The sequence below is a fragment of the Garra rufa genome, chromosome 11 (assembly GCF_049309525.1).
Source record: "Garra rufa chromosome 11, GarRuf1.0, whole genome shotgun sequence".
Classification (NCBI taxonomy): domain Eukaryota; kingdom Metazoa; phylum Chordata; class Actinopteri; order Cypriniformes; family Cyprinidae; genus Garra; species Garra rufa.
The window spans coordinates 21,083,041-21,096,754 of record NC_133371.1 but is presented as its reverse complement, the minus strand read 5'-3'; the positions used below and the strand labels follow the sequence as shown (position 1 = coordinate 21,096,754).

At 41.7% G+C, this 13,714-nt stretch overlaps 1 protein-coding gene and 1 pseudogene across 1 annotated transcript; both read right to left on the bottom strand.

Moving 5' to 3' along the window:
- Window positions 1-937: 937 nt before the first annotated feature.
- Window positions 938-4,225, bottom strand: LOC141345277 (uncharacterized; annotated as a pseudogene).
- A 1,679-nt stretch (window positions 4,226-5,904) lies between these two features.
- On the bottom strand, window positions 5,905-9,940 carry LOC141345884 (extracellular calcium-sensing receptor-like). The gene is made up of 5 exons (XM_073850806.1): window positions 9,647-9,940; window positions 8,647-9,432; window positions 8,208-8,429; window positions 7,025-7,148; window positions 5,905-6,818 (listed from the first exon to the last, which is right to left on the bottom strand). Exons 1-5 carry the CDS (start codon window positions 9,938-9,940, stop codon window positions 5,905-5,907), a joined length of 2,340 nt encoding a protein of 779 aa, XP_073706907.1.
- Between the last annotated feature and the right edge of the window lie 3,774 nt (window positions 9,941-13,714).

The following is a 13,714-nucleotide window of genomic DNA, read 5'->3' as shown; positions in this document are numbered from 1 at the left end:
AAAGCACGATCTGATCGGATATAGCTTTTGAAAGCTTCCGATGTCCACCGGCCGAGCGCTTGGATCTGCTGTTGGGAGAGGCCTTTTTGAGCGGCTGTGGTTGCTGCGCCTATGCGGAATGAATGGCTGGAGAAATTGTCCGCTGGAGTGCCGGAGAGGAGCAAGATGGATTTAAGGTGCTTTTGGAACCAAAAGCGTGTGGCGGGGTGGTTGGAGTCGTCTGTAAAGAGAGGGTCGGAGGGGAGTCTGGATTGGGATTTCCTGAGCTGAAGGAAGGCTAGGAGGGTTTGGAAGGGTTGGAGGGGTGATTGAAGGTTGAAAATATATATGAAATGGCCTTTCTTAGTTTGGTCTGTCTTACTTTGTTTAATGAAGTAAGAGATGGTTTCACCGTCTAGAACTGCTAGATCGGAGATGGTAGGGTGGATGGCTGGGTTGAAGCCAGATGTAATGGCGAGCTCAGAGCATCTGAGGAAACCGAAAAAAGCCAGAATAAACATTGCGTCTAATGTGCGGGCGGTATGGATAGAATGGTAACCTTTACGGAGCGTGGATATGCATTTGGTCAGAATCTTAAGGGTGATGGGTTGTCTAGGGTCTGGGCGGCTGGGCTGGGTTTTTTGTATGCCTTTGATGAGGAGGGATGTCTGAGAATTGGAAATATAGGGTGAAGGTGAGCCGAATACCAGTTTGTGGAAAAATTGGACTCCACTTAGGTATCCTTTAATGGAACTGGCTTTGAGGTTTTTATTGGAGTTGAGATGGGAGATAAATGAGGTGACAGTGAGCAGGGAAAAATCGGGGAAAGGTAAGCTATAGGCGGCGTGGAAAGTTTTAAAGCATTTCCACGCTGTAAGGTAGGATTGGAGAGTCCTGGGGGAGACTGCTTGGAGAATGGAGTCGATGGATGCTTCGAGAAGAGGCCTTAGGGGGTGGTTTATGGGAATATCAGTTCTGAATAAGGAGGGACTGGGGTTGGGAGCGGGTCCGCTTCTGGAGCCAGCGATCTGAATTTCTGAAAAGCAAAACGAGAGAGATAGTCAGCGATTTGATTCTTTGACCCGGGGATGTGTTTTGCAGTTATGATAAATTGGTCACAAGCTGAAATCCAAATCAAATGTCTGAGCAAAGGCATGAGTGCGGGGGAGTGGGAACGGCCTTTGTTAATGCAGTGCACGGTAGCTTCGTTGTCGCAGTGGACGACGATGATGCTGGTGGCGGACCACTCTTTGCCCCATAGGAAAGCTGCGGCCACTAACGGGTAGAGCTCAAACAGTGCTGAGGATGATAGCTGCTGAGGCAAATCTGCCAACTCTGGGGGCCAGGTAGAAGCGAACCAGCGGCCCCGGAGAAAACCTCCGAAGCCGACGGAAGGGGCGGCGTCGGTATATAATTCGATATCGATTGGGGAAGAAACCAAATTGCTGTAAAAGAACGATAAGCCGTTCCACTGTTTAAGGAAGGAAATCCATAAGCTGAGCTCGTTGCGGCAAGAATCAGTTATGGAAATGCGATCCTCGAGGGCGTGGGCGGAGGAGGAGAGGGAGAGGAGATGGGAGATGAAGGGGCGGCCTTATGGGATGATGCGCATCGCGAAATTTAGATGACCCAGAATGGATAGCAGCTCGCGTTTTGTACAGCTACAATTTGTTAGCAGAGTGGAAGCTACTAGAATTGTTCTGTCAATCTTTTCTTTGGGCAGGGAAGCCAGGAATTTTTGGGAATCTAAATTGATGCCCAAAAATTCGATGGAAGTGCTAGGACCCTCGGTTTTGTCTTGAGTGAGGGGAATCCCGAGCTCTGAGAAAAGCTTTTGGGTTGTCAAGAGGTGTGCGGCTGGGACGGAATCTGGGGGTGAGATGATTAAGAAATCGTCTAAAAGATGGATCAGATAGGGTAAATTGTAATTGTTGGAGAGGATCCAGCAAATTGCCTCCGACAGCGTGTCGAAGATTTTTGGACTGCTTTTGCAACCGAATGTGAGGTGTACGGCGAAATAGAATTCGTTTTTCCAGCGAATGCCAAATAAGTGCCAGAAATCTGGGTGGATGGGCATAACTTTGAAAGCGGAAGTAATGTCGACTTTGGCCAACCAAGCGCCGCGACCTGCCTTTTTAATCAAGGTAGTGGCTTGGTCGATGTCGTGATAGTGAAGAGAAAACTCTTCGAGCGGAATGAGGCTGTTAATGCTAGGGAATGGGGAATTATGCGGAGATGAAAGATCAATTATGAGGCGTTTTTTGCTTGAGAATTTTCTGGTGGCGACGCCGATGGGGCTGACTCGATACATGCTAAAAGGAGGGACAAGAAAGGGGCCTATCATGAAATTTGAGTCTATTTCTTTTTTGATTAGGCCGTCCACTGTTTCAGGTTCGGTGAGAGCGGAGTGGAGATTTGGGCAGATGAGGTTTTGGGAGGGGAGGCTCAGGACGCCGGGGTGGAATCCATGTGTGAGACCTGAAAGAACATGACATACAAAATGAGGATCGGGGTGGTGAAGCAATTCAGCAGATAAGCAGGAAACATTTACAGGAGTCGATAAATATCTTTTTTGATTTTTATTTGCAGCTTTGTGTACAGGACAAACCAGACGTGCATGAGCGCCGCCACAAAAACTGCACACATGCATGAAACGGCAGCGCTGTCTGGTGCACCTGCCGTTGTTGAAGTCGTTGCAGACTTGGTTGCTAGTGGAAGAAGGGGGGTGGCGAAATGTGGGAGTAGGGGTAGCTGGGGTCTCCATGAGACGCGGGACGTAGCACGTAGATTTGGGTTGGGATGGTTCGGGGCCGGGAGGAATGGACGGATTGATAAAAGTGTAGTTGGAAGTGGGGTGGGAAAAGGAACGGCAAACCGCGCAGGAGATGTTGCGGCAGCCCAGGAAGACTCTGCTATGGAGCTCGGTGTCCAGAGCTCCCCAGTAAGGACACTGGTTCCACTGGGCTATGCGGATGGCACATTTGGCGGCGAACAGCTTATGGTAAGTATAAAAGTGGGAACCTCCGAATGACAGCGCGAGCTCAGCGACTATTGCGAGATAATCGCTGAGTTCGCGCCTCCTGTGGGGAAAAACGGTGCAGATGATTTCTGTGTAACGGGTGAAAGCCATGGTGAACTCGGCAAAAGAAAGAATGCGTGACTGTGCGGGTGCGGAATTTTTTAAAGTGACTGAGAAATCGCCAATATTGATTTGGCGATCGGCAGGTGAGGGTAAGATTGGTGATAGAAGGGTGAAAAGATCTACATCCGCACCTGCTAGAATCTGGGTCCTGATTGAGTTGGGGACTGGGGGAGGTTCCAGCGCTAGAGCGTTTGGCGGGGCTGGAAGGGGAGTGGCTGAGGCCAATGAGAAGGGAGGACGGGCCTGAGGAGGAAGGAAAGTGGCTGCGGGGACTGATAGAGGCTGTAAGCGTGCGCTGCGGCCGTCTCCTGAAACGGGAAAGGGAGGAGGGAAGAGAGGGGGAATGAGAGGCACCGGTGCTTGTGGCATGAGCGGGGGAATGCTGGTGCTATGAGTGGAAGGCGGGGCTGCGGGCCATGAAAAGGGGAGAGAAAGGAGAGGCACGGGTTGCGGACGGGAATCGGCCGCTGGAGTGGGCGAGTTCGTGCTGCTGCGGCGGCTCGTGGAGGCGATGGCTGGCTCTCTGCCAGCGTGAGCAGCAGGTTCCCGCTTCGAAGGTCGAGCGGGGTGGCCATGGCTGGAGACTGCGGTGTCCGGGGCGTGGCCCGAACTCGGTGACGGCCTTCTGCTGCGTCCTGACGTCGTGTAGGGGGCGCTGCGGCCTGAGCGCGCCCTGCCTGACGCCCTGGTGGGAGGGGTGGATGTAGGTTTTTCCTGCTGTTGGAGAGATGAGTAGAGTGCGAGGAGTTCCGCTTTAGAGGAACGGCGTGTAAAGGATACGCCGGCGCTGGTGAGGGCCTTGCGAAGCTCGGCTATGGTCCATTTTTCCTTGGCTGGGGTGCAGGAGAATGCTGAACCGTAGGAGGATGCTGGGGATGATGCCCGGCGTTTAGAAAGTGGTGGAGACGGCGTGAGCTGGCGTCTCGGAGTGCGAGCAGCGGTGGTGCGTGAGGGCCTGCGGCCCCGTGATGCGGCCGCGGGCTCGCTTGATGGATCCTGCTGGGCGCTGGTGGCCTGGGCGGCGACCTGGATGGAGGCTGGAGGAGCTACGGGAAGCTCGGTGTCTGAGAAATAATCCTCGGAGGATGAGTGGATCTCGGACATGTTTGCTGTGATGCTGGAATCAGAGATAGCTGAAGGTAGGACTGCTTGGTTATTTAAAGGGACTGTAGTAATTGGATAGGGAGAGTGATTGGATAGGGAGTGATTGCTGATGATGAATTGGCCATGTTAATTATCTGCGCGAGCTCCTCCTGAAATTTGTTAATGAAACATCACATATATGGTGTGATTTGTGCTCTTGAAAACTTTTTCTCTCTCAATAGGCGGAGGTTGATCAAACTGTTAGTGAAATCTGTTAACAACGCGCATATAGGCCGATAATGAGTGTCAGGTCATGAAATGTTTTTAATTTGGAGGAAACTGTCTAACGTGATCACTATTTAATAAAAAGATTGTAAGTTAGGCATATTAACTGTAATGATTTCATTTTAAACAATGAATAAATTATATAGAGAATGTGAGCGAAGTATCAACGGAGCTTTTTAAAAACTCCGAATCAGTAAACCACTGCATCGCAAAATGACTCACTGTTTCGAAGCGCTCCAATCGGATCACGAATCATTTGATTCAGAACAGTACTTTAAAGCACATATCGAGAATAATTTAATTTAGATTTGGATGTAGCGACTTGAGATGTAGTATATATATATATATATATGTCATGACCCTCAAAACTAGGTGGAGCTGAACTCTACAGAACAGCGGCTCTCTAGGACCAAACTTGCCTACCCCTGGTATATGTATATAAATCTATGCTATGAGAGTATAAGTACCCAATTTGATTATCTTTATTTTAGATCAGTGGAGATTACCCAGACATCCAGACTGCACTCCAAAATCCACACCACTGCAGTCTCTACTTCCAGCTCAGCTGCTATACCAGAATGGTAAACATAAACATTTGAGGCATAAACTAAAAGTTTAAACAAGATGACAAGATGATATGAGAAAGACATTACTTTTTTCTCTATTTGCTTTCACGTTTTATATTATATTATGTAAGTATATATGGCACAACTGTATCATATGTGTGGGGAAAAAAAAGTGTTATTTATTTATAAATTGTTGCATATATTATAAAGTATATTGTATATATAAACGTATTGTATCTATTTCATGTTTGTTTATATTTGGGTTACAAGAATTGTATAACATTACAAGCTTTTAGAATATTATATATGTCATGGTGTATGTAGGAAGGGTGCAACACAATATAGAATTCAATGCAAAGTTCTTTAATATAATCCACAGAAGTAATCCACAGACAGACAAGGCAGAAAAACACACATGTACACACTAGGTAACCTTAATACCGGAAAAACAGACAATAAACTGAATCCAATTTATAAAGGACACTGATTAACACAGACAGGTGAAGGTGATGATACTTAATGAGACAGGAACTCCAAAAAAGGGCACACAAGGGGTGTTACAATATAGCAATAGAAAAAAATATTTTATTTTATAATTTTGAATATACTGAATGCAGTACACATGATTATACATCATCTATTAGGCAACAATTTGTATTTATAAAAGTATATCAATACACACAACACAAAACATATCAAATTATATTTCATTTTCTGCAGAAAAAAGCACAATATACCATATTTACTTGTGCATATAGCACAAACATGTAAAAACATCAGTGGTGTGACAGTAAAATCTCAGATGCGATATGTGATTTTGATAGATATCCAATGAGAGTTGTGTATATCTCAGAGGGATTGTGTTGGTATTTTACCCATTAAATGTTTTTTGGTATTCTGCTCTGGCCTAAAAACAATAATGAAACACTTAGGAGCAAAAATACAGAGAATCAGACCAAAACTTGATGCTAAAATAGCGAAAATCTCCACAGCTACAGTAAATTTCCCTGGAGAGCTGACATAAGCTGGAATAAAGGTGATCCATACAGCACAGAATATGAGCATACTGAATGTGATAAATTTAGCTTCATTGAAGTTATCAGGCAGCTTTCTGGCTAGAAAAGCTAAAACAAAGCAAAGGAAAGCTAGTAGGCCAATATAACCCAGCACAGCCCAGAAACCTATAGCTGATCCTAAACTGCATTCTAGAATGATCTTTTCCTTGTAGTGTTGCATATTGTTATAAGGAAAAGGTGGGGATATTTTTAACCAAAGCACACATATAAGGACCTGTACAAGAGTAAAAACAAAAACACTGAGTCTTTGTTGAAGAGGCCCAAACCATTTCATGACATTATTTCCTGGTAGTGCAGCTTTGAAGGCCATTAACACCACTATTGTTTTCCCTAGAATGCAGGAGATACAAAGGACAAAAGTAATCCCAAACGCTGTGTGACGTAACATACAGGACCATTCAGTGGGCCGACCAATAAAAGTAAGTGAACAGAGGAAACATAGAGTCAATGAGAAGAGCAACAGGAAGCTCAGCTCTGAGTTGTTGGCTCTTACTATCGGAGTGGTCCTATTTTTGTAAAACACTAAAGTTATGCTCAAAGCCACTAAAGAGCCAACAACAGAAAAAGCAGCCAGTATAATCCCAAGGATCTCATCCCAGGAGAGAAACTCCACTGGTTTAGGAAAGCACTTGTCCTTCTCATTATTGGGCCAGTACTCAGGCAGGCATTTGTGACAATCTAAAGAATCTTTAAAAGATCAAGGGATCAGTGCATAGCAGCCATTTATGAACAATGGAAACAAAATGGAGACATACAGGTTATCAGGCTATACTGTTTTAGAATGACCAACATTTTTTTCTTTTCACATTCATATATAATTTGACCCAGAAACATTTATGATTAATTTATGAAGCATTTATTGATATTTACAAAAAAATATCCAGACAACCTACCTGTCTCATTGCTGATCTCTCCATCTGCACAGTTAATGCAGTCATAACAGCAGACAGGTCTTCCTTTTTTCACAGCCTTCCTACTACCTGGAGGACAGCTCTCACTGCACACAGAAACAGGCACCTGCAGGTGACAGGTACACACAGCAGGGTCAGAAATTAACAAAGGCTCTTGGCAAAAATGCTTTGAAAGTGACAAAATGGCCCAGATGTTTGAAATATGGAGGCAAAATGTGTCATGGTGAATTCTTCTGTTTTAATTTCAATTTAGTATAGGTAATACTATTCTGTGTCTTTTAAAGGATTAGTTCACTTCCAGGATAAAAAAAAAAGTCCTTTTAATTTACTCACCCCCATGTCATCCAAGATGTTAAATGCTCATCTTGCTCTGCGATGCACGTCTGCGACTTCACGCATTAAGGTCACATGTGATTAGTTCTTCGTCCAGTTCAAAAAGTTACAGTAAGGCGAAAACCTCCATTTTTTTCTCCTCCAACTTCAAAATCATTATTTCATATATTTTTTTTGTTAAGGGCGTTAGACTTTCTTTGCATGTTTTTTTTGTAAACACTGGTTCAGTATTTCTGCCTATGTCACACGTGACCTTTCCTACTTGACTACGTAATGCGTGAAGTCAATCTAGTGCAAGATGAGCATTAGTGGTTACAAAATGTTTTTTTTTTTTTTAGAAAAGGACCAATCAATTTCTCTAAATAAGACCTAGGCTGGGATCGTGTAGAGCCCTTTGAAGCTGCATTGAAACTACAATATAGGCCTTCAACTTGATGGCTTCCATTGAAGTGAAAAAATCCTAGATTTCTTCAAAAACTTTAATTTTGACTGAAAAAAAGACGTGAGGGCAGATGTGAACATTTTGAATGACATTGGGGTATTCAGGAAATGTTTATTCTGAAAGTGAACTAATCCCACTGTGGTGACCAGTGGCCATACCCCTGTAAATGTGGAAGAGTTTTTTTTTTTTTTTTTTTTTTAAAGCTAACACAAGGTGGATAATAAATAAATAAATATAATATAATATAATATAATATAATATAATATAATATAATATAATATAATATAATATAATATATGCATGTTTATATGGTTATAAGTAAGGAAAATACCCCAAAATCAATTCCAGGGGTTCAGCATGATAGATAGAGAAGAAAAACACATTTTATACCTTTTCACTGCCATCATACCAAATGATATCTCTGCTCAAACTGAATTCTTGGCCTTTAGGCTGGGATGCATCATATTGACCCACTGTCACAAAATCAATAGAACCGTCTCCCTGAAGCTGCCAGTTCACAAGTTCATATGTGGCCACAGGGTCTCCATTGGCATCAAATGAAACAGAATAATTATTTTTAGTAAAATTCACTTTTTTGAGTTTATCAAAAACCTGCATGAAAATCAAAATCAAAATATGGTGTGGATGAATGAGTATTTCACAGTAGGCCTGTACAGAAAGTAATATACTGCATAAATATTGTATTATCTTAAGAATTATAATATTTTTTGTTAATGCATTGAAAATATAATAATAATAATAATAATAATAATAATAATAATAATAATAATAATAATAATAATAATAAATACACAATAAGAAAATTTACCTGTCGGGACTCAACTTTGATGTTTTTGTCGCACTGCTTTTCGTCACAGACAATGCTATGGAGGGCATGAGCTATAGCATATGCGGCTTTGTACACCATGTTTGTGACGCGCAACTGGGACGTGTCTGCATACGGGTTCTGTAATGCGCGCAGATCCTCTGTGCCATCGCATGCTGGCATACCGGTAGAAGATCCTCTCTGCCCTTTTAAACTACAGCTAAACGAGCTTTCCCAGAATTCTGTCAGGAGGGGAAATTTTAGCGCTTGTTCTGGCGACAGGTCAAGTAGAAAGTTACGAAAACCTGGGATAACAGACCTAGGGATTCCAACCCCCACAGCACCAATACACAAATTAAACCGCAGCATTTGTGGGTCTGTAACCCACGCCTCGCTGCCAATCCATTGCATCGGGGGAGGAGGCTGCTGGCTCAGCTCCTCTAAAAGAAATCTCATATCACCTGCTGCCACGAAGGCAACTATTACACGAGCCGTTGACTTGCGAATGACATCCGCGACTCTTTTCAATTTACTAAGCGGCTGGGTCCTGTAGTAGGCCTCAGAATACTCAACACAGATTCCCTCTTCCTCCGCAGCTTTCAGGAATGATGCCATACCATTATTCCCATAGTCTGAATCACTGCACACAGCTCCGATCCACGTCCATCCGAAGCGCTTGACCATTCGTGCCAGTGCGGCCGCTTGATGGTGATCGCTAGGGATGGTCCTGAAGAAAGTAGGATGCTGCCACTTGTCACTGAGACACGCGCATGTTGCGTAATGACTCACCTATGGGGTACAGTAAAGAAGAAGATGAAGAAGAAGAAGAAAAATATATAATTCACAAACGTTACATTTACTGCATTTATCCGTTTTATCTGTTGTTCTCCAGTTGTGTCATTACCAATATTACAATAATTATTTTACATTGTGATAGGCTAGACCTTACCCCTTTTTTTCTTTCTAACAAGAAGATTATAAAATAATAATTTTGCGCAAGCACCTGTGGAATTCCAAGAGGACCCAAAAGTCTTGAAATCGTTACAGCTGGCGTGGAAGCAGAATCTCCGATTAGTGCGGGGACTGCAGCAGATTTTCCACAGGAATCAGTGTCGTTAAATACGAGATCTAGTCCGTTGGCAAGCTGCAACGCTACTTTAATTGCCATTGGCACAGATGCACATGTGTCATATATATGGTACCCTAAAGTGATGCCCGGTAAGAGAGCGGAGCTGTTGTTTATCTCTTGGACAGTGAATTGCAAGGCACGAGCAAACCGCAGCTCTCTGAAGTCCATGCTGTTGAAGTACACACATAATAACTTCCTATTAAAAATTTACGTTTTACATGATGTTTTTTTAATTAACTAATTTTAAGAAAGAAAGAAAGAAAGAAAGAAAGAAAGGTATAATCACAATTTCAGCACAATCAGTTTAACCCATTTGCCCTGGTTTGTTAAGCATTGTTTTCAATGTTGAACCAAACTCCAACCTGCCGCTGCACTCTAGTGGTTGTGGCCGCCTAGTATAGGTGTGCTTCTCTGTCTTCACATAGTAATGAATAGTAAAAGCCCCTCCAATGATGAAGTCTCCATCTTCGAAGAGATCAGGGGGTTGAGGGTCACCCTGGAGAATGCAGGAGCCTAAATTAACCCCACACACAGTACGGTGAAGGCCGGTAATACACAGTAGAGTCACTGTTAATAAAAGATGAGTATTCATTTCTCCTATGCAGCAACCTCTCAAAATGTGAGCTCTGCATAACACCTTGTTTTTTATATCCACCAACCAATGTCACATGTTTTAAATCTTTACTGGTAAACCTAAGAGGGTGTGGTTAATATTTCACATCAGTCAATGAGAGAATGTGTCTTAAGCAAAATATCAGTCTTGTCCTCCTTATATTGTAGTGACACAGAAATGTGATTGAACAGCATTCTCTAAATTCAGCTATAAATCATCAGAAATAAAAGTAAAATCACTGTACTTATTTTACTTATTTAACGTCCAAATTTACGGCATAAAGAATTAAATATATTATATATGATGCTTCTGTCTTACGGTGACGCATTGCTGCCGCACACTTAATTTTTTTCCCACTCAGCTATGTCGTTATAACGAGATCTTTTCTCGTAAAAACGACATCTTTTCTCGTTAAAACGACATCTTTTCTCGTTAAAACGACATCTTTTCTCGTAAAAACGACATAATTATCTCGTTAAAACGACATCTTTTCTCGTAATAACGAGATCTTTTCTCGTAAAAACGACATAATTTTCTCGTTAAAACGACATCTTTTTCTCGTTATAACGACATATCATGTCATACGATCTGATCTGATGTTCCTGTTATAGACATTATGTGAGGGAGCTAAACGTTTGTCCGCGCTGCCTTTGCCACAGTTCTGACCTAAAGGAGGATGCACGCTGCTGGAGTTAGAATACACTAGCTATATATAGCCTATAGAAATACACTGTTTTAATAATTTTAATGTAATTGTTTCAATTGTAGCAGCATGTTTATTAGGATTAATCTCCATACTAATCTGCCCTCAGACCCAGAGGATTTAAGATGATCAGATCAAAACTGTTATTTCTGACTCTGAGCTTGGAATATTATTTGGATGAAAGTTTGATTTTACAGAAAATGTAAATAGTATCAGAAATAAATAAAAGAAAAATTACACACGGTTTGATCGTGTTATGATTATGATGATTTCGTTCTGTTTAAAAAATGAAAATAAATAAAGCCAGATTTTTTTTTCATGAAAAGAGAGCTTATGCTTTAATATTTGTGCGTGAGCGGCCCGGAAAAGCCACTTTTCGACTCAGCTTGTCTTTACGGTCTGTCCCATCATGCAGAATAAATGTTCGTCTGATGTACCGCTCTGGGCTGCGTTCTCCGATAACGTTGTCTCTTAGCGTGCTACGAAGACTCAAGAGGTACACCTTAACTACAGCTATACCTTTCCTACGTGTGTTCTCCAAACTATACCTTAGGATATTGCTTAAGGTAAACCTTCTTAAGTGCGACCTTAGCAGGTGCTGTCCATGGTGGAGGTGCTGAATAGGTTGATATCGATGCCTCGGTGATCGATTGTGCGCTCTTTCTTTCACAGCGGTATAGGTAAAGTATTGAGAAAACAATGTTTTTTTTTAATAAAGAAGCGTTTTAGAAATAGTACAAACTGCATTTATCGGGGCTCAATGAAATATGTACATGCAGAAATACATGTGTATGTGTTTCAACTTATTCTCATCATTTTGCGTACGAATAACACGACTTTGCAATAGCGTGTAATGCATAAGCCAAAGTCCAATTTTGCGTGCATATGATACGCCAATCCTTCCAATTAACTTCAATGGAGAGAGGATGCGTATAAATACCACGCATCATCTTTTATATAGATGATATAAAAGATGATGCGTGGTATTTGTATGCATCCTCTCTCCATTGAAGTTAATGGGAAGGATTGGCGTATCATATGTATGCAAAATTGGACTTTGGCGTATGCATTACACACTATTGCTCTCCACGCACGGCGCCGTCTTTGATTTAAAACAAGTACTCAAGGTCTCGCTGCCATAGCTATAAAGTTTGTGTAAACTCATCTTTCTTTATATAGACTCATAGCCTTTTCTGTCAAATGGTTCGCCCGCTGATGTGCCTCGAGATAGTAATTAAAAAAAGCTAACAACCATGGAAACTTTATTAATGAAAACACTTCCATACACTGGCCAGAACTGGTCCCCCGACTGAGCCTGGTTTCTCCCAAGGTTTTTTCTCCATTTCTGTCACCTGTGGAGTTTTGGTTCCTTGCCGCTGTCGCCTCTGGCTTGCTTAGTTGGGGACACTTTCCAGCGATACCGTATACTATTTGAACTGAACTGGATGATGATATCACTGAATTCATTGATGAACTGCCTTTTACTGAAAATTGATTGTTTACAATAATGCGTTACTTACACACTATTGTGCTGTTTAAATACTGTGCAGTTGCTTTGACACAATCTGTATTGTTAAAAGCGCTATATAAATAAAGGTGACTTGACTTGACACTGGGTGTAGGCTATAACAACTTAAGTATTTTATGTGTAAAATTTTAAAGTAAAAAATGCAATTTTAATACTAAATCAGATTTTATATTAAATGTTCATATAAAATTTTCTATTTGTAATTAAACTGCGATGTAAAAAAGCTTTTTGCGTGGTGCCCACTAGCGGTATGAACCGCCAGCAGCGGTAAGGTATAGCTAAGAGCGCTCCAGACCAACCTTACGAACGTATGACTTACAGAAGGTATACTTAACTAAGAAGGTTTCGGAAAACACATATTAACGATAAGGTACTTCTTAAGGTACAACTTAAGAACGACGTAGCGTTAAGGTGGTTTCGGAGAACCCAGCCCTGCAAATTAGTCACAATAACGTTTCTTTGCAAGTCTCATATAAAGCTCACTGCACTTTTCGGGTCGGCGGTACCAGCGCGATCCCTTACTTTGTGATTACAGAGGAATGAAATATAAATGTCTGCTTTATTTTATGTACTTCCACAATAACAACAAAACGTTACAAATTGCCTTTGTAAAAATACAGGGTGCGCTCTCGCAATTTATGTCTCTCTATGCAGCTTGAAAGGTCTACTTCAATAAAAGAATCGAAAACAAAATTGTGTTTACTTAATTCGTATAAATCCAACAAGAGGTAGTGTACAGTCTTTCCCGTGTGAGTTCATTATCTGTTACCTACCATTGTGCTTACAGCCAGCGCAGCATATTTCCACAGTAGGCTATAATCCAGATGAAAAACCGGATTCGTGGCTTGATTCAGCTAAAAATAAAATTTAATAATATATAATAAATAATGTATAATTTGTATATAATCATAAGTATCAAGGCCGCCCAGGCATGTTCAATTAATATTCAAGCAATAAGCTCATGTGTTTTACCCACGAACAAAAATATGAAGAATCAAGCTTTTCGTTTTTCCGTTTCTCAAACAAAATGAAATAATAATAATAATAGGCTACTCAAATTGTTATTATGCTTATTATTATTATTATTATTATTATTAT